This window comes from Notamacropus eugenii, chromosome 5 (genome assembly GCF_028372415.1).
Source record: "Notamacropus eugenii isolate mMacEug1 chromosome 5, mMacEug1.pri_v2, whole genome shotgun sequence".
In the NCBI taxonomy this organism is placed as follows: domain Eukaryota; kingdom Metazoa; phylum Chordata; class Mammalia; order Diprotodontia; family Macropodidae; genus Notamacropus; species Notamacropus eugenii.
The window spans coordinates 191,855,454-191,876,613 of NC_092876.1; the positions used below are offsets into that span (position 1 = coordinate 191,855,454).

Consider the following 21,160-nt stretch of genomic DNA (forward strand, 5'->3'; position numbering starts at 1 on the left):
ATCAATTTATATTTATTTTGTACAAGCGTACTTATGTACATGTTTTCCTAAAGAGAATGTAAGCTATTTAAGGGCAGAAACTAATTTTGTCTTCGTATTTATATTTGGAACACAGAAGGTATTTAATAAATGTACACACTGACTAGAGGTGATCCCCCATGTTTGGAAGACACTCCCTTTGCATTCTAGCTCCCTGCTAGGATCCCTAGCTTTCTTCAAAGGATAGCTCAGGTGCTACCTCCTACCTGAAGTCTTTTTTAATTTCCAGAGCTATTAGTACTCTCTTCCTCTTGAGAGACATTGGAGTACTTTGTCCTTACTAACCTGCATACCTGCTCTATTCTTCTGGGAAAATTTAAAGTCCCAGAGGGTAGGAACTGCTTCATTTTTGCATTTGTATCTTCAGCAGCCTGACAGTGTTTAATAAGTGTTTGTTGAATTTAATTCGGATGCATATGACATGGTGTCTTTTAGTTACACCAAGAAAACTTAGACCTCCAAAAAATCTTTGCAAAATCTCCTATAAACATTTTTTATCTATACACTGTTATCTTTTTAGCACATTCAATCTTTTTCTTGCTTCATTTCTAAATTTAAAAGGCTAATGACTGATGACTAAATTGCTTCCATTTTATGGAAAGCAATACCACATGTCATATTTACTCATTATGATTCTATATACTTACGAAATTATTTCAGAGTAAAAAAATTGCTAGTTGCTGAGAATGTCTTCTTTTATAAACTATTATATAAAGAGGCAAAGAAAATAAAAAATAAAGGAAGGAAAGGTTATCAAAAACAATAAAGAGCAGTATAATGACTGAGCAAATTTTTCCAATTAGAAAAGACTACTGCAGTATGCTGGGCTTGAAGGTAGGAAGATTCATCTCCTTGAGTTCAAATCTGGCCTCAGACACTGACTGCTAGCTGTGTGACCCTGGACAACAGTGTATAAAGACTTAAGATCTCTGTTCAATGCAATGAGCAACCACCCTTCCAGGGAATCAATGATGATGCAAGCTACAACTCTTGACAGAGAGGTGATGGATTAATTCAAAGTGCAGAATGAAGAATACATTTTTAAAGGTGGCCAATGTGAGAATTTGTTTTGCTAGACTGTACATATTTGCTATAAGGGTTTTCTTTTTCTTTTTTCAGTGAGGTAGTAGAGACAGGGGTTATCCAAGAGGTTGACAAAAGAGAAAAGAAGGTTATTGAAATTTTTTTTCAAGTGCCCAGAAGTGAACAAAACGAAGTTCAGAAGCAAACAAAGCCAAACAAATAGGACAACTTTAAAACTTGGATGCTCAATTTATGACGTACATGAAGAGCAAACTGGATGTAACAGAGATTGGTATGTTTAGGCACAATCTTCTTCTTCTGACCTACTTTGTATATGGAATGCCCATTTTCATTGGGGTTTTTTAAGTTCAGAATTTTTTTTTTTAAAAGAATGTTTGCTGACCAGACTATGACATGCAGTTTGATTGGTACATATGTCTTGAATGGACATGTTGCATGGACAATGAGCACAACTGCACAAGGAAAGAGTTATTAAAGAGATCATCCAAAAAAGTAATGCTCAGTTATGAGAGTGATAGCAAGTTCAAGTACTCTACAGCTATGTACACAATCCCCAGAGACACAATGAAAGCTGCGTGTGGAGCAATTACAGGAATACATGAACAAGAAGCACAAAGGACTCGATGGTGTAGATGAGGTGTGTTCTGCATCCCTGACAACCAGAGATTCGTTACAGTAACTAAAGTATAAAGAGATTATGTAGGGGTTCATATAAGAACACTAAAAGCAAAGCTAAAAAGAGTCATGGGATATGTGAACATGCTTTGAAAATTACAAAGCTTTCCAGAGATATATAGTAGCATTTTTATAACTGGAAGAACTTGAGAGTGATAATAAGCAGTTGAGTAGAAAGCAGCTTATTCTTGAGAATTCTGTTAGTATTGCTTTTGGCAATGTTTCTCAGTGCTGTTATCTTGATGACTGGTTTTAGGTGAAACTTTGACAAGTTATTACTTTCTTCCACTATTTCTTGACTGCTTTTGATAACAAACTTTTTTTTCCTTAAAAAAGAAAAAGACTGTAGCAACAAAATTGCTTGACATTTTAAAATGACCTCTTGGAATGCTAACATCTTGGACTTTAACCTTTCCCCTTCCCAATAAAATCCTTTGTTCAAAAGTTGAAGGGTGAGAACATAAGGAATGCCATAACCAGAGGCATAAATAGAAAAGTGAACTAGTGTGTCATACTCATTTGGCTAGGGTGGGAATGTCTTAATCAGAACCACAATGTCCAAATATGACTAAAACTTAACTATAGTTTTACTGTAAAATCTTAAAGGGAACAAAAAAAAAAATACAAGATATTCTACTGACATTAGGGAAGTTTTAATATAAGTGGAAACTTGATGTGAAATTGTGTGGCTCATAGATGAAAAATTCAATTGAATTCAATGTAGCAAATCTTTGCTGACAACATTATATAAGTACACGGTGCTACTATAGATGAGGCATGGTCATAGTTTCTGCCTTTAAAAAATGTGCAGTGTAGGTTAAGACAAGTCCACAACTAACTTAAATCAAGACAGAGTTTATAAGTGCCATAAAAGTAAAAAGAAAACAAAGCAATGAAAGATGCCTCTGTTTCTTTAAATCTGAAGTAAAAACTAGCTCTAAAACAAAAGGCGAGTTATACACTAAGAAGGATTGAATTCTAGAAGACAAGAATGGCAGATTCACTTGATCTATTCAATGAGACTCTATGTGGTTGGAGTAATTCTGGGTTTCTTGGTGTTTTAGGTTCATCTCAATTCCATTTGGATTCTAGTTCAGCTTGTTCATAATTCAGCATGCACCCCATTGTACTCAGACTAATTCAGGGACTGTTGTGCTACTCCGTTGTTCCCACAGTAAAAATGGTGGTGATGGAAATGAACTAATTCCCCATTCTCACCCTGTGGCTTATAGTCATTAGAAAAGAGCTATTTTTCATATTTGATTCAATTTACTGAGTGACCACTGTTTGCCAAGCACAGTGCTAGGAACTAGGGATACAAAGACCAAAATGAAATGGTCCATTCCCTCAAAGAACTTACATTGCATTAGGGTGGGGGTAGTGGAGCAGAAACAAAATGAACATAGGTAAATATATACCAAACATATGCAGAGTAATGCAAAGTAATTTCAGGACTGGGAGAAGACAACTAGGGAACAACTAGGGAAATGAGCAAACACCTTCTCTAAGCTCTCGACTTCAGCTATACTTTGATAAGAACTATGGTTTCTACAAGGTAGGGATGATGGAGGAAGTCATTGTTGACATGGGAAACATGCTATGCAAGGGCAGAGGCAGGAGATGGAATGAGGTACACAAGGCTAAGCAAGTAGGCCAATTTGGCTAGAAAGTAAGGATCTTAAGGGGAGTAATGTACAATTAGTCTGGAAAGATTTGTTGGAGTCAGAATGTGAAGGGCTTCAAATGCCAGACAAAGGACGTTTTTTGAATTCTAGAGGCAATAGAAAACGTTAAAGCTTTTTGTACTATGGTCAAATCTCTGGCAGCTCTGTGGAGGATGTAGTAAAAAGGAGAGAGACTAGAGACAGAGAGATCTCTTAGAAAGCTATTAGAGTAGTGAAGGCAAGAGGTGATAAGCATATAAACTAGGGTAGAATCTATGTGCCTGGAAAGGAAATTGAAATTTGTATTTTTGTCAATGATTAACTCTCCAAGTTTGTAGTTTCCTCTCCTGATAGAAGAGTAATTTAACCATGACGAATGACCAATGATAAAATTATTATAATAAATCACATAAAATGAATGCAAAAAGTAAAAAAGAAGCTTTTGTTTAAAGACTACTTATCTCCCCCAGAATGCTTAAAAAAAAATCTCTAATTTCATCTGTCTTCTGTTCCCTCTGGTCTCAAAGGAGGAGATAACTCTCCCTCTTGCCAAGGCTAGGGCCTTTACCTACTGCTGCCTACTGCTGCCACAGCCTTCCTTCTTCAAGGATCAGATCTTTCTTTCATAGCCAATTTCTCTTTCTACTGGCTCTCTCCCCACTGTTTTGACTTTGCATGATTCTTCTCTGCTCCCAAGCCTCAGACTCAAAACTAACCTCCCCCCGCTTCTGCATTTCAGATGATTTACTTTCCTTCTTTTAAAAATTCATTCATAAAGCCTTTTCTCCACAGTCTTTGTGTTCTCTTCCTTATCAAATATTCCTAGAGCATTTTTTTCTAATTTTTCCTTTACTCACTTCATTCCCTAATTGTATGAGACACATCTGTTTACTCCCAAGTAATCTAAGCTTCTTGAAGGCAGAGACTATTTCAGTTTTGTTTCTGTAGCCACAGAATCTAGAACAGTGCCTTGTACACAGTATAAGATTATGAAATACATGTTAAACTGAATTAAAACATATCCAGCTCTGCACTATGCTATTAGTCATCTGCTAATGTCAGTCTTCTCTCTAGTATCTTTGTGACTCTGTAGGTAGCAAACGTCATCTGTGGGACAGACTCCTTTCACATCTGTCTCAGGAAATCCTTCCCTTCCTTCAAGAACCAGCTCAGCCACTACTTCGATCCTAGTGCTCCAGTGATCCTTTACTTGAAGAAGTTTTTCATTCCTATTTAATCTCTAATATATATGCATTCTAACTTAAACTAGATTTAGTTTGTATTTTTCTTTTTTTTTTAAATTTATTTATTTAACTTTTACCATTCATTTTAACAAAATTTGGGGTTACAAATTTTCTCCCCTTTTATACCCTGCCCCCCCCCAAACACCAAGCATTCTAATTGCCCCTATGCCCAATCTGCTCTCTCTTCTATCATCCCTCTCTGCCCTTGTCTCCATCTTCTCTTTTGTCCTGTAGGGCCAGATAACTTTCTATACCCCTTTACCTGTATTTCTTATTTCCTAGTGGCAAGAACATTACTCGACAGTTGATTCTAACACTTTGAGTTCCAACTTCTTTACCTCCCTCCCTCCCCACCCCTTCCCTTTGGAAGGCAAGGAATTCAATATAGGCCAAATCTGTGTAGTTTTGCAAATGACTTCCATAATAGTTGTGTTGTATAAGACTAACTATAATTCCCTCCATCCTATCCTGCCCCCCATTGCTTCTATTCTCTCTTTTGATCCTGTCCCTCCCCATGAGTGTTGACCTCCAATTGCTCCCTCCTCCCAATGCCCTCCCTTCCATCATCCCCCCCACCCTGCTTATCCCCTTATCCCCCACTTTCCTGTACTGTAAGATAGGTTTTCATACCAAAATAAGTGTGCATTTTATTCTTTCCTTTAGTGGAATGTAATGAGAGTAAACTTCATGTTTTTCTCTCACCTCCCCTCTTTATCCCTCCACTAATAAGTCTTTTGCTTGCCTCTTTTATGAGAGATAATTTGCCCCATTCCATTTCTCCCTTTCTCCTCCCAATATATTTCTCTCTCACCCCTTAATTTCATTTTTTTTAAAGATATGATCCCATCCTCTTCAATTCACTCTGTGTACTCTGTCTCTATATGTGTGCGCGTGTGTGCATGTGTGTGTGTGTAATCCCACCCACTACCCAGATACTGAAAAGTTTCAAGAGTTACAAATATTGTCTTTCCATGTACGAATGTGAACAGTTCAACTTTAGTAAGTCCCTTATGACTTCTCTTTGTTGTTTACCTTTTCATGCTTCTCTTCATCCTTGTGTTTGAAAGTCAAATTTTCTCTTCAGCTCTGGTCTTTTCATCAAGAATGCTTGAAAATCCTCTATTTCATTGAAAGACCAATTTTTCCCCTGAAGTATTATACTCAGTTTTGCTGGGTAGGTGATTCTTGGTTTTAGTCCTAGTTCCTTTGACTTCTGGAATATCCTATTCCATGCCCTTCGATCCCTTAATGTAGAAGCTGCTAGATCTTGTGTTATCCTGATTGTATTTCCACAATACTTGAATTGTTTCTTTCTAGCTGCTTGCCATATTTTCTCCTTGACCTGGGAACTCTGGAATTTGGCCACAATGTTCCTAGGAGTTTCTCTTTTTGGATCTCTTTCATGCGGTGTTCTGCGGATTCCCTGAATATTTATTTTGCCCTCTGGTTCTAGAATCTCAGGGCAGTTTTCCTTGATAATTTCATGAAAGATGATGTCTAGGCTCTTTTTTTGATCATGGCTTTCAGGTAGTCCCATAATTTTTAAATTGTCTCTCCTGGATCTATTTTCCAGGTCAGTTGTTTTTCCAATGAGATATTTCACATTATCTTCCATTTTTTCATTCTTTTGGTTTTGTTTTGTGATTTCTTGGTTTCTCATAAAGTCATTAGCCTCCATCTGTTCCATTCTAATTTTGAAAGAACTATTTTCTTCAGTAAGCTTTTGAATCTCCTTTTCCATTTGGCTACTTCTGCTTTTGAAAGCATTCTTCTCCTCATTGGCTTTTTGAACCTCTTTTGCCAACTGAGTTAGCCTATTTTTCAAGGTGTTATTTTCTTCAGCATTTTTTTTGGGTCTCCTTTAGCAGGGTGCTGACCTGCTGTTCATGCTTTGACTTCATGTCTCTCATTTCTCTTCCCAGCTTTTCCTCCACCTCTCTAACTTGATTTTCAAAATTCTTTTTGAGCTCTTCCATGGCCTGAGCCCATTGGGTGGGCTGGGACACAGAAGCCTTGACTTCTGTGCCTTTCCCTGATGGTAAGCATTGTTCTTCCTCATCAGAAAGGAAGGGAGGAAATGCCTGTTCACCAAGAAAGTAACCTTCTATAGTCTTATTTCTTTTCCCTATTCTGGGCATTTTCCCAGCCAGTGACTTGACCTCTGAATATTCTCCTCACACCCACCTCGCCTCCTGATCCTCCCAGCCAGAGCCTGGTGACTGAGATTCAAATGCTGCTCCCGAGCCTCGGGGCTTTGGCAGGGGCAGGGCTGCTATTCAGTGTGAGATTAAGTTCAGGTGCTCAGGTTGGGGCAGGGCCGCCTCTCAGGCTCAGTTCCCTCAGGGGGTTTATGCAGAGACCTTCAACAATGGATCCAGGCTCCTGCCTGCTTGGGGAGCCCTGGTCTGCCACTGCCTCAGCTTCTGCCTCCCGAGGGGGCCTGAGTTATGGGGGCACCCCACTCCCCTCTCGACCCGCCAAAGAGACCCTCTCACCGACCCCTGTCACCTGTGGGTGGAGGGACGTGTGCAGCTGCTGGAGATCCCGTCCCTGAAGCCTGCTCGGATCTGTTCCTCTCGGTGCTGCGGGCGCGGCAGGGCTGGGCTGGGCTCCGCGTCCGTAGCGCAACGGACCTTTTGCGAGAGGTTTGCAGGTCCCTCTGGAACAGAAATCTCCTTCGCTCCACTGTTCTGTGGCCTCACTGCTCCAGAATTCGCCGTGAGTTACTTTATACAGATGTTCTATGGGTTGTGGGTTCGGATCTATGTGTATGTGCGTCTTTCTACTCCGCCATCTAGTAGTTTGTATTTTTCATTCCTTTTCCTTCTTGATGACCAGCTACTAGACTGCAGACACTTTAAGTTTGGGGTCTGATTTGTTTTACATTTTTATGTCCTCACTACATCTAATACAGTCTTATATACAGCAAAGGCTAAATAAATACTTGCTGAAATAAACTGGAATTAAATCATGCCTTACTTCTTATGAGGAAAATCAGGTACAAAAGATAGAGAACTGGACCTGGAGTCAAAAAGATTTGAGTACAAATCCAGCCTCAGTTTCCTCAACTAGAAAATGAAAATAATAATGGCACCCACTTCAAAGGGTTGTTTTGAGGATTAAGTGGGGTAAATATTTATAAACTGCTTAGCACAGTTCCTTAATGGCTCTTAATAAATACTTGTTCCTTTCTTTCCCTAAATGTTTTAAGAAACTGTTGGTGTCCAGAAAGGAAAATGGATTTTAGGTTTTTTAAGAAGTGTTTGGCAACATTCCAGGTTGTTTGCTTTTGTTCAGTTTGTTTTTCTACTTTTGAAAAACCTGTTAAAGGTAGGTATGGGATAAATGTAAACTAGAGAATTATTGAATAGTTTGAAGATCTGGAATTTAAAGCCAAATGCCACAGCCACTTCATGGGGATAGATTTTCCTGGCCAGAGGCAGAATTACCACAGGGAAAGGAATCACCCACAGAGCATAATTCCATAGGCTTTTTCTCCTGAGCATTAGCAATAACAAAAACATTTCTTCAAAGTGAATACTATGTAATTATAATAATCCAAGCTTGGTGCTGGAGAAAATGTGACTCCTCCACTCTTTGCAGGGAAGAGGAGACTTGAGTGTTGAACACTGCATATAATGTCAGAAATTGGTGTATTAATTAGTACTGTCAAATTGCCTTTTCTTTTCCCTCTCTTTCTTATTTTGGTCTTTGTTATAGAGGAGAGTTCTGAGGCAGGGAGAGATTATTTGGAAATAAATGTGATACAGGGAAAAAAAGATGGTAATAATGATCTTTATTTATTTATTTATAATTACAACATTCATTTCCACAAAATTTTGAGTTCCAATTTTTCTCCCTATTTTTCCATTCCCCCAACCCACAATACCTTGCATTCTGATTACCCCTTCCCCTCAATGTGACCTCCCTTCTATCACACCCCACCCTTCCCTTATCCCTATCTTCTCTCTTTTCTTGTAGGGCAAGATAGATTTCTATACTCCATTCCCTGTAGTTCTTATTTCCCAGTTATATGCCATATGTGACGAGAGTAAGCTTCACTTCTTCCCTCTCACTTCCTCCCTTTTCTCTTCCATTGAAAAAGATTTTTCTTTTCTCTTTTATGAGTGATTATTTGCCCCATTCCATTTCTCCCTTTCTCCTCCCAATATATTCCTCTCTCAAGCTTAATTTTATTTTTTTTATAGATATCACCCCTTCTAATTCAACTCAACCTGTGCTCTCTGTCTATATGTATGTATGTGTGTGTGTGTGTGTGTGTGTGTGTGTGTGTGTGTGTATAATCCCTACACCTATCCAAATACTGAGAAAAGTCTCAAGAGTTGCAAATATTATCTTTCCATGTAGGAATGTAAACAGTTCAGCTTTAGAAAGTCCTTTATGATTTCTCTTTCCTGTTTACCTTTTCATGCTTCTCTTGATCTTGTGTTTGAAAGTCAAATTTTCTCTTCAGTTCTGGTCTTTTCATCAAGAATGTTTGCAAGTCCTCTATATAACTGAATGACCATTTTTCCCCCTGAAGTATTATACTCAGTTTTGGTGGGTAGGTGATTCCTGGTTTTAATCCCAGTTCCTTTGACTTCTGGAATATCCTATTCCAAGGCCTTTGATCCTTTAATGTAGAAGATGCCAGATCTGTGTTATCCTGATTGTATTTCCATAATACTGGAATTGTTTCTTTCTAGCTGCTTGCAATATTTTCTCCTTGACCTGGGAACTCTGAAATTTGGCCACAATATTCGTAGGAGTTTCTCTTTTTGGGTCTCTTTCAGGAGGTGATCAGTGGATTCTTTCAATATTGATTTTGCCCTCTGGTTCTAGAATATCAGGCAGTTTTCCTTGATAATCTCATGAAAGATAATGTCTAGGCTCTTTTTTTGATCATGACTTTCAGATAGTCCCATAATTTTAAAATTGTCTCTCCTGGATCTATTTTCCAGGTCAGTTGTTTTTCCAGTGAGATATTTCACATTATCTTATATTTTTTCATTCCTTTGGGTTTTGCAACTTCTTGGTTTATCATATAGTCATTAGCTTCCTTGAACGCCACTCTTATTTTTAAAGAACTATTTTCTTCAGTGAGTTTTGAACCTCCTGAAATAAGAAATAACTGTTGCTTGGAGAAACAAAAAGACTTAAAAGCTTTTCTGACCTTGAGAAAAGGTCCAGAATGAATGAATTTGCAATTTTATGTCTTGGAGAATAGCAGGGATAAAACAGTCATAGATTCTACACTGTCAAGAACCTTGGTGATTTAATGACTTGCCTAAGGTCATCCAGCAAAGTTCACTTAAGCACAAAGAAGCTATTTGGCTTTAAATCAATTTTATGTTTGACAACTAGTATTCCCAGAGAACTACAAATGCAGTCCGAGCCTCTTCTCAAGTCCAACAAACCTCCTGCTAGTGTCTGTTCCACAGTACATAAATGTTTCTTGCAACCACACCTAAAGCTTGAACTGTGCTTTTGTTATCCTCTCATTGAGAGTATTAAAATATCTGACCAATCCAGAAGCATTTATTCATAGAATGAGAGTCCTCCACGGGAATCACAAATATCATGAGCTCCCATCTCATTTCACAGATGAAGAAAATGAAGCCCAATGAGAAGAAATTATTTGGATCCCTGTTTTCTAACTTCAACTACTTCTATTGCTCTTTCTGCTATACCACGCATGCTCCTTTCAAGCTATATTTATTAATAGATGAATGCTTCTTATAAGACACAAATTGTATTACATTACCTTACACAAAGCACTAAGTTAATAAGTATGTAATGGCTGCTTATTATATGCCATGCACTAAGCAAAATGCTGGGGATACAAAGAAAGGCAAAAGATAATTCCCTGCCCCTATGGAGCTGATAACCTAATAGGGGAAACAGCATGCAAGTAAATTTTTGTACAAATAGGTTATATACAGGATAAACAGCAAATGAATTAACAGAAGGAAGGGGAAAGGTGGTTTAGTATGTAAGAAAACTGAAAAGAGGAGATGGCTATGTTATAAAGGGCTTTAGGAAAATTACTTTGGTAGTTGAATGGAAACACTAGGGCGGAGACAGACTTACAGCAGGTAGATCCACCAAAAGGATATTGCAGTTGTCCAGGTGTGAGGAGACGATGGCTTGCACTAGAGTCTTGGGTGGCGGCAGTATCAAAGAGAGAAGGAGGTACATTGAAGAGATGTTGCAAAGGTTAAATAGACAGGCCTTGGCAACAGATTGGATATGGAGGGTAAGTTTTATGGTGAGGAGTCAAGAATGATACCTAGGTTGCAAGTCTGGGGGACTGGAAGGATAGTAGAGTCCTGGATAGTAACAGTAGGAGAGAGGGAAGGATTTGGGAGGGGTTGGGAATAATGTATTCAGTTTTGGACATCTGTACTGTTAATGCAGTTTTGCTTAATGGATCTTTCCCACCTGTTATTAGGCCCTTGTGACCTGTTTAAATCACATGAAAGCCTACGTCACATGTGGTAGGAGGAGTTTGTCGAACAGATGAAACAGGAAGGATGGAGCAGAGCTGGGAGGAAGTTGGTGAGAGCAGTTAGGGCAGAGGAGAGAGGACAGAGGCAGACACAATTAGTGTTGCGAGTATTTGCTTGTGGGAAGGGAGGGGGCAAGGTTGGGAATGGCATTGTCCCCTGCAGTGCTAATCTGTACAGATTTCTTGGTTATTATGATGGATGTGGCTTTCTGGTGTCTAAATAAATGTTTTTCTTCTGCTTTCTATAGAGAGAATCTGTTACACTTTGCAATTCAGCACTACACTGGCATATTCAATCACCTTTGGTGCCATGATTATTGCCTTGGCAACATAACATATTGAGTTTAAGAATGTCTACAGGACATGCATATCAAAATGTCTGAAAGGCAGTTGGAAATGTGAGATTGCAGGTTAGCAGAGAGATTAGGGCAAGATAGGTAGATCTGAGAATCATCAGAATAAAGATGAGAAATTCATGGGAACTGATGAAATCACCAAATAAACATAGAGGGAGAAGAGAAGAGTAAGGATAGAACCTTGTAGGGCACCCTTGCTTAGGGGGAACAAACTGGATAGAGATTCAACGAAGGAGACTGAAGAATGATCAGGAAGGGGAGAATCAGGAGAAAATGGCATCCTGAAAACCTAAGGAGAAGTTGATCAACAGTGTCAAAAGAGGCAAAGAGGTCAAAAATGGATGAGGACTGAGAAAAGGCCATGGCATCTGACAATTTAGAGATCACTGTTAACTTTGGAAAGAATAACTATGGTTGAATGATGAGACTGGAAGCCAGATTGTAGAGGTAAGAAGAGAGAAAGAAGAGAAGAAGTAGAGGTGCCTATGGTAGACAGCCTTCTCAAGGAGGCTAGCCACAAAAGGCAGAAGAGAAAAGGGATGACAGTTAGCAGGGACACAAGAATCAAGTAGGGGTTTTTTTAAGGATGGGAGAGACATGGTCATGTTTATAGGCAGTAGATAAAGAACCAGTAGATAAACTTCAATCAAGTTTCATCTTGAAACTTCCCTCAGTGCCTGGGGCCTCCTTTGTCCTAGAATAACCTATTCCTCTCCCTCCCCTCCCTCCCTCTCTCCCTCCCTCTCTTTCTCTCATCACTCCCCACCCCCCACACTTATACACAACCTGCAAGTTCACTTACTATGAATCTACCCTCTGCAAGGGCCTATTCCTGACTTCCTCTGGACTATAGAACCTTATCCTCCTTTAACTTTTCCCACCTTAATTTTCACTTTTATGTGTTACTTCCTTCACACACTGGAAACAGCTTCCACCTTTCTAAGTTTCTGATTGAGTAACTCCTCCTGGAACTTTTATTTTCTATCTCTGCTTTGTTTCTCCCTGGTTTTGCAGGAGTTTGCCAGATTCTCTTCTCTTCCTATTTTTTGCAGTTTGTGTGGTATTGGAATTGTTCTTTAAATATATGATAGAATTTCTTTTAAATCTGGTCATTTTTTCTTTTGAGAGTTCATTTATGGTCTGTTCAATTTCTTTTTTCTGAGATTGAGTTGTTTGTATTTTCTGTTTCTTATTCTCCTAATCTGGGTATTTTACATTTTTTGTGAATTTTTTGTTATTAGTTTTCAAGGCATATTGCATATAAATTTTAAAATAACTTCCTTTATTTCTTCTTCATTTAAAATTTTTTCAGTTCAGATATCTGAAGTTTGAGTTTTCTCTCTTTTTACTCAGATTGGTTAATGATTTATATAATTAGTCAGTTTTTTTAAGCTTAATTCAATGAGGGGAGGTTTTTTTGACTTTCAATTTTGTAATATCTTTTCTAATTTTCAGAATTTATATTTTGGTGTTTTTGATTTGTTGCTTTTTTAATTAGCACTCACAGATCTCTCTTTTGCTGCTGAAAGAGATATAAAATTTCCCCTTAGGGCTGCTTTGGCTATATCCCCAAAATTTCAACAAGTTGTCTTATTGTTATCATTTTGTTTGATGAAATCATTTATTGTCTTTGTGATCTGTTCTCTGACCAATGATTCTGTAAGATCAGATGATTTATTTTCTATTCACATTTGACTCCTTTTCTCAAAGAATATTTATTGATTATAATTTTTAGGGTATTTCTGGTCAGTACAAATTGCATTTGATATTTCTGCTTTTTTGCATTTTCTCATTAAGTTCTTTTGCCCCAGTACATAGTCAATTATTTGCAATGCTGCCATGAGCAGCTAAAAAATATGCATACTCCTTTCCGTTCTTAATGATTAGGGATCTATCATATCTAATTTTTCTAAAATTCTCTTCTAAGCAATACTATACTATTGCTTAGTTATTTATTTCCTGGGCAATTCAATTGACTTTTCACTTAAGTACTTAGATGTTATCATCTCATTATCAACAAGCATTTATTAAGTCCATATTATGGGCCAAGCATTATGCTAAGTACAGGGAAAACAAAGAAATGTAAAACAAAAGCACCTACCTACATACAAAATATAAACAACTTTAACAGTTTCAAACTGCCCTAAGACTTTTGGGATACCATGAAGAATAAAACTGGGAGGTAATCTTAGAAAGAAGGCCTTAGCAGTTGGAGAAACCAGAAAAGCCTTGTTGTCTAAGGTGGGATTTGAGCTAAGTTTTAAAGGAAGCCATGGAAACTGGGGCTGGGGGTAGGAATGAGGGTGAACATTCCAGGCACAGGAAAGGCTAGTGAAAAGGCATAGAATCTGGAGATAACATGTCCAGTTAGAGGAACAGAGAGATGGTTAATATTGCTGAATCAAAGAGAACATGTAGGAAATGAAAGTATAAGAAGACTAACGAGGTAGGAAGAAGCCAACTTGTGAAGGTTTTTAAAAAGTAAAGAAAGGATTTCATACTTGATCCTGGAGGTAACAGGGAGATTTTTTTAGATGAGGTGCAGCTGAGTAAAGAATGTGCTAGTGTGCAAAGACATGAGGCAGGGAAATAATCCAGAAGGCTACTGTAACAGTCTAGGTGATGAGAGCCTATATCACAGTGATGGCTGTGTAAATGAAGAGAAGGGGAAAGAGAGGAGAGATGTAAAGGTAGAAATAGTAAGACTTCAAGATATGAATATATATCCCATGAATAAGAGTAAGGAGTCAAGTATGATAACCCCAGATAATTGGGAGGATGGTGGTACCCTTTACAATTAATGAGAGACAGAAAGGTCAGGAGAAAGATATGGCTGGATAAAACGATCTGAGATGAATCTGTACAGAGATGATAATTAAACCCAGAGGAACCAATGAGATCACTAAGTGATACACTATAGAGAGAAAAGGCTTAACTCTTCTGAAAAGATGAAGGAGAAAACAGTGGGGGAAAATATTCAAGTTAGATGAAATGAAGAGAAAAGGGAGCTCTCAGTGAATAGCCTCTATTTTTTTCAGTTAGGTAGAAGGCAATGTCCTCAACTGAGGAGTTGTGAGAAGGGGCATAATTCGAAGCTTGAGAAGGGATATAAAGGTTTAGAATAGCCAATGTTGTGAGATGTTAAACTGATTGATTAGGGCAGTGCAAAAGGACTGCCTTGCATCCATGAGGACATCACTCAGATGATGTAACATGAATTTACAGTGGATTCAATCAGCATGTTTCCCAATATTCTCTATTTCTCTTTAGCAACTCATGAACAGGAGTAAAAGTGGCTGATGGTAGGAGTAATCCAAGGTTGGGACCTGGCAAGCCATGATCAGTAATACAGCATAAAGGGGCAAGAGATATGAGTACAGAGCAAAGGTGTCAAACTCACGAAGTCCACAAAACTCCAGTGGGCTGCAGGGATATGTTTCTATTAGAGTTTGACACCACTGGTATAGAGGATAGTGTAAACTTCAACAGATTCACCAAAGGTTTGAGATAGGTAAGGGAGGAGATTGTAGCCAATGAAGGGGTGAACCTTGGGAAAGAGGGAAAGGTATATAAATATTTAAGTACTACTGTGTGTCAGGCAACATCCTAAGTATTTTTACAAGTATTATCTCATTTGATTCTCACAATAACTTTGTGAGGCAGATGCTATTAATTTCTCCATTTTCCAATTGACGAAAATGAGGCAGATAAAGATTAAGTGAGACCAGACCTGAAGTCAGGAAGACTCATCTTCCTGAGTTCAAATCTGGCATCAGACACTTACTAGCTGTAAGTTATTTAAACCCTCTTTGCCTCAGTTTCCTCATCTGAAAAATGAGATGGACAAGGAAATAGCAAATCACTCCAGTATCTTTGCCAAGAAAACCACAAATGCAGTCATGAAGAGCTGGACACAACTGAGAATGAGCAAACAACAAGAAGTTGACTTGTCAAGGGTCACACAGATAGTAATGTTTAAACCTGGATCTCAACTAATCATCTTGACTCGAGGCCCAGTGCTCTATCCAACATACCATCCAGTTGTGAAAGAGGAGGGACTGGAGGTTACTTTAAGGATAAAGAAGAGTTAGGGTGGTGTAATGTTAATGGAATGGGAAGATCTTTCCCACTCATTAAAAGGCCTATGTGACCAGCTTTGAGCTCAGGCCCAGCTGACTGCTGTGATGGAGCCCGAGTCACATGGATTCCATGGTGGGAGGCACTTGCAAAAAGGGTGGAGCAGGAAGTGAGAATGAGGCAGAATTGGGAGAGAGCAAGGCAGAGCTGAGGCAGAGCAGCTAATGTGACAGAGAGAGGGAGAGGGAGGAATTCTCCCTAGAGGGGCTTGTTTGTGGCGGAACAGAGAGAAGGTTTGGGAATGTAGGGTGCTCCCTGGATTGGTGAGGTGTATAAACTTCTTAGCTACCATGGTAGAACTGGCTTTCTGGTATCTGGATAAATATCTTGGTTTCATCTTTAAGGAAGAGTTTGTTATATTCTGCAATTCAACCCTGGAAATACATATGCATATTCATAGCAGCTGCTTTGGGTATCACATTGAAGACACAGGTGAGAACAGAGGAAAAGACAGAATGAAAAAAAATCATGACTAAAGGAATTTTGGAATTCGCAACCATGGAAGTATAACATTAGGAGGCAAAGATCAAGATTATCTCTAAATGTAGTTGAGGTATTGTTAAGGAATAGGCCATAGGAATTAAATAGATTGAGGAACTGGTTCAGGGGTGGGGAACCTGTGGCCTCAAGGCCACACACAAATTCGCCTGTAGATCCTGAAGTGTCTTTAACTTTTCAGTCAAAGTTCAGTCTTTGACTGAACAATTTGTTTTGTGAAGTTTGGATTCAGTCAAAGGGCCACACCTGAGCACCTAGAAGGCCAACTGTGACCTTAAGGCTACAGGTTTCCCACCCCTGGGTTAAGTTAAGGTATTTGAGGGAGTATTAATATACATGTTTTAGTGTCCTAGTGTGAGAGCAGTAACTGGGCCAAGAGAAAGACTGTGAGTTAAGCACCGAAATCACTGAGGAACAGTTTCCTAGGAATCAGGAGGTAACAGCAACCAGTCTCTTGATTAGGTTTAAATGAACCTCAAAGGGTTAGTTGTAGCAAGGCAGTCTGGAAGGGTCTGTGGGAAGCCAAGAGTATTCTGATTACTCCACCATGACTAGGAAGTTGCTGCCTGTAAGTGAAAGTGCAACCAATACTAGAAGGGTAGCAGTGTGATCAGAAAGAAACCAAGTCTCAGTGAGAACCAGAAAATGGTGGCAGTGAAAAAGGAAAAGGTTTCAGATGATAAGCAAATTTGTTAACTATGGAGGAAGCATTCACAGTGAAAGTGGCAGGCAGATCTATTTCTGGAGATGGGACAAGGGAGGTGGCAATAAGGAAACAGACAGATGCTATTGCTATTTGGCACCTATCTAATAAGCATTAAGACTGCACGAAGTACAAGAAAGAACAAGTACTTGGAATCACAAGTTAAGAGTTCACGTCTGAGCTCTGTCATTTCTTAGCTAAACAACTTTGGTCAACTTACCACCTTTCTGTTTCCTTCTGTAAAAATGGAGATAAAAATAATTGCTTATTACTCATCTAACAAAGTTGTGAAGAAAGCACTTAGTAAATTATTGAGAACTTCCTAAATGTAAACTTAGTAACATATACCATTAATTAATTCCTCATGAATATTCTAATTAGCAAGATTAAGTTCATGTTACAGGGAAGTTTAAAATAACAAGCCCAATATCACACAGCATTAGAGAAAGGATTCCACTTTAACATGCTAAAAATGTCTAAAATACTTTGGAAAAACCACAAATACATGTGCTAAGGGATAACCAAATCTAATCCTTACAACTTATCTAATCATCAGAAAAAAATGTCAAATACTACAAAATACATATAATTTGCACATAAAGCAATCTGATCTGGTGTAGAGTAATGGTAGTTGGCAAATTAAAATTTTCACTTATTACAAGTAGCAGAAAAAAGTTTCTCCAAAAGGTGGAAAAAAGCAAAAAGTTATATTTTGCTTGATATGATGATAAGAATTATTTTTAAAATTATTCCATTCATACTAAAACTTCTTAAAAATTTTATAAGAGGAAATACTCAGTTCACAAAGAGCTTATGTTATTTACCCAAGCAGAAACACAAATGAGCATTAAAGTTAAGATTACAGCAGAGGTAACATAACTCATTATCTGGCTTGTAGAATATCACTTCTGATGCTGTGCAAGAAATGCTACAAGTTCAATGGGAACAAACTGAGAATCTACCTACTGAAATAATTTTCTCAGAGCTGCATTGACTTGATTTCAACAGAATAAGAGTCAGTGCACTTAAACAAACCAAAAAACCTCGAGGGATTCAAAGGCACAGAAACTTAATTATCTATTATAATTAATAGTGCCTTAGGGAAGGGATCAAGGCGAGAGAGGCAGAGAGTCAGAAGTAAAAAAAGTTGCAAGGGCCACTACATTTTAAACTAAACTCCATCTCACAGTCTAAAAGTGAATAGTATTAGAAGAAAAACAAGTATAATTATAAGGAGATTTTTAGAATGGCATTCAAATTAGAAAAGATATAGATGAAATTGGAATGTGCCTTCAATTTTATTGCTATTTATATTTCTATATACTATATACTCTGCTATTTCTATATTCTATAACTGACAAATAAGACATTCAGAGTGATTATCGTGAGAGATTTTACAACACATTAGGGCAATAACAGCTAATTTTAAGCAACATAATTTATAAGACTTAAGACTGAAGCTCTAGTTCTCAATGTATTATTGTAAAAATAGCAAATTTAAAGTCAAAGTAAGCATTATAGTATGCCATAAGAAGTTTTAATTATGTTCTAAATTTCCAATGGGGAAACAGTATAATTTAGTGTTGAGGGATTTCTGACAAACATGCAATATTAAAGCTTTTGCTATAAAAATATATTGCAAACAAAGAGCTTTTTTGTTTAACAAGCCCGTGTGAACTACTGGATTCTAAATCACCATTTTTCAAATTGTATATTTCATTGTATGATAGCAAAACATGGGACATAATTGTTTCCAAAGAACTGAAAATCGCTATCACAAAGAGGGTAAAGGAGAGGGATATGGGTATGAGCACTCTGTACAATATTATCAGTGGGGAACTTTGAAGAACAGGAATAAAAGATGTCATACGGTAAACATATGATGAGAAGAGAAAATATGCTGGTTCTATATTGTGAGGGAAAAGGATGGCAGTGAACAGCCCCAAGGATAGCAAGTACTCTACTCATATTCTTGTAACATCACTAGAAAGCCAGGAAGGTCCAGCATATTGGATGGGCTCCCAGTAGCACACTTCTGAGAGGATACAGAAAAGTGTTACACAGGGGCAGGCATAGACAGGCTGCACCAAAGTTGATTAGATCACAGATCCGCTGGAATAGTTGAGTCTTAAGCATGTATATTTTTAAATCACACACAATTTTGCAAAAATTCAATACGGTTTCCTAAATGGTAGTGAAATTGAGAGAAAAAAAATGAGTTTTTTCCTAGCATCTAAATGAATACTACTAACAGTCATGCACATAAGTTTAATATGCCTCTTTCAATCCAAGGGAGAAAAAAGTTTAATTGGGCTTTTATATAGCCTGTACATAAAGAACAAAGCACCCAACAAAATCATTAGTAATTTTAGAAAAAAAAAAGATGGGTGAAGAAAACAGGTATTCATGATGGTGGTACAAGGTCAGTTACAAACATATTTATAAAATCACTCTCCATAAGATACTTCATATAAACTTTTTCTAATTTTTAAAAGAATTGCAATATGACCTTGCTTTCTGTCTTTAGATAAAATCTAGCACAAGTTATAAAACACAACTCTTGACTAGTGATATTGTTTTCTTCTTTTTTTTTGTATGTTAAAGCCCTACCATAATAATTCCAATTGTGTATAAACTCAATTGATGTCAAACAACTCTGAAACCTTGATTAAGTGAAAGATTTGACCTAAGAATAGGTTATAAGATTTTTAGTTCAATGGAATCCCAAGTGTTGATGGCCTGCCAAAATGTATAAACTTATTTAAAAAGGAAAAGATCAAGGAAATGAAATAATCTTAATTTTATTTTACCTTGAACCATGAGCATGGGCTCTTTGCCACCACCATGCGCCAGCATCTCCCTTCGATAGCGTTCCCCCATAGCCCTGGAGGGACAGACAAATAAGGTTACAGCCACCTGCATTTGTAACATGTTCAGTTTCCAGTCACAGCTGTCTCAAGTTTCCCAAATGAACTGACAAGTAATATTTACTTTGAGACACCTTGAGACAATTCCTGTCTTCATTCTTTTCCCGTTTCTAAAAATCCAATTCAGATTTTCAATTATATCAAAATAAATAAATCCAAATGCAGTACATATTAAAAATTTATTTTGTCTGCCATGCATTATCTTTCATGAATAACATTCAATTGACAACAGACTTTTAATTACTCTATCAATGTAGATCGCAACCACTCCATGTCTTAATAGGTGCTGTTATGACTTGTTATGGCCAAAAAATTCACCAGGTAACCTTCTTGTAATGAGCCTCCCTGAACCTGGCCACGATAGAAATATGATTGTTAGGTAGATACTCAGAACCCTTTCTAGCTTGGTGGTATCTGCAGGAACTTTGCTCCGCTTGCATTGCCTTTGAGAACATAGGTCCCCTCCACACTATGACTGTAATGGAGGATGCACCATCAAAAGGAAAAATACAACAAACTACAAACTTCCACATAATACAATATATCCTTTAAAAAGGTATGAATCTGTGTTCGTAAAATTCTTAGAGATGAAAATTCTTCCAGTTAATGAAAATGTGGTTCAAAGGAGAGCCAATAATCACCTTGTTTTGTAAGGGGGTGGGGGTGGGGGGGGTGGAGTGAGGTTAAGGACTCTGAATGACAGAGTTGAAAAAGCAAAACTGAACTGCTTGATTCACTTTGTTAACTTTTAAAACCAATGCCTTCAGTGTAATATTTTAACATTTATTTAGCCTTATAGGCTAAGTGGTCTGTAAAGCAAGGCCCCCAGTCATAAAGTTCTACTCAAGTTAGGCAACAAGGACAGAGTGTGGCAAGACTTACAAGATACATATTCTAGCAACTTTTTGTTAATTCAACAATCATCTCTTAAAAGTCTACACTATGCCAGGCATTGTCTTGGACCCTGGCAATATAAATAAAAAAATGGAACAGGTCTTAACTTTCAAAAGGCTTATATTTTACTATAAAAAATGATACATACAAAAGTAAATATATCTCAAATATATACAGAGTAAATACAAAGTCATTGTGGGATGTGGGCAAATACTAACAATTAAGGTAAAAAGGACAAGACTTGAAAAGATGTAACACTTAAGGCAAGGTTCTTATGCTGGAGCTAATGAACTTGTTTTGTTTCTTAAATAACTTAACGATAGTAATTCACTATGATTAGTCTTCTCTGCAGTACTTTGCATTTTGTACATTTAAGAATATAATTCTGAGAGGAATCCATAGGCTTAACCAGGGTACCACAGGGGCCCAAAACAAAAATGGTTAAGAACCCTTGCCTTAAAGAGAACAGGG

At 37.7% G+C, this 21,160-nt stretch overlaps 1 protein-coding gene across 1 annotated transcript in view; it reads right to left on the bottom strand.

Moving 5' to 3' along the window:
• MIPEP (mitochondrial intermediate peptidase) overlaps nt 1-21,160 on the bottom strand; it is a 196,320-nt gene that overhangs the window by 25,137 nt on the left and 150,023 nt on the right. The window contains exon 18 of the mRNA XM_072611732.1: nt 19,679-19,752. Within this exon, the coding sequence (XP_072467833.1) occupies nt 19,679-19,752 (74 nt within the window). The remainder of the gene's footprint in view (nt 1-19,678; nt 19,753-21,160) is intronic.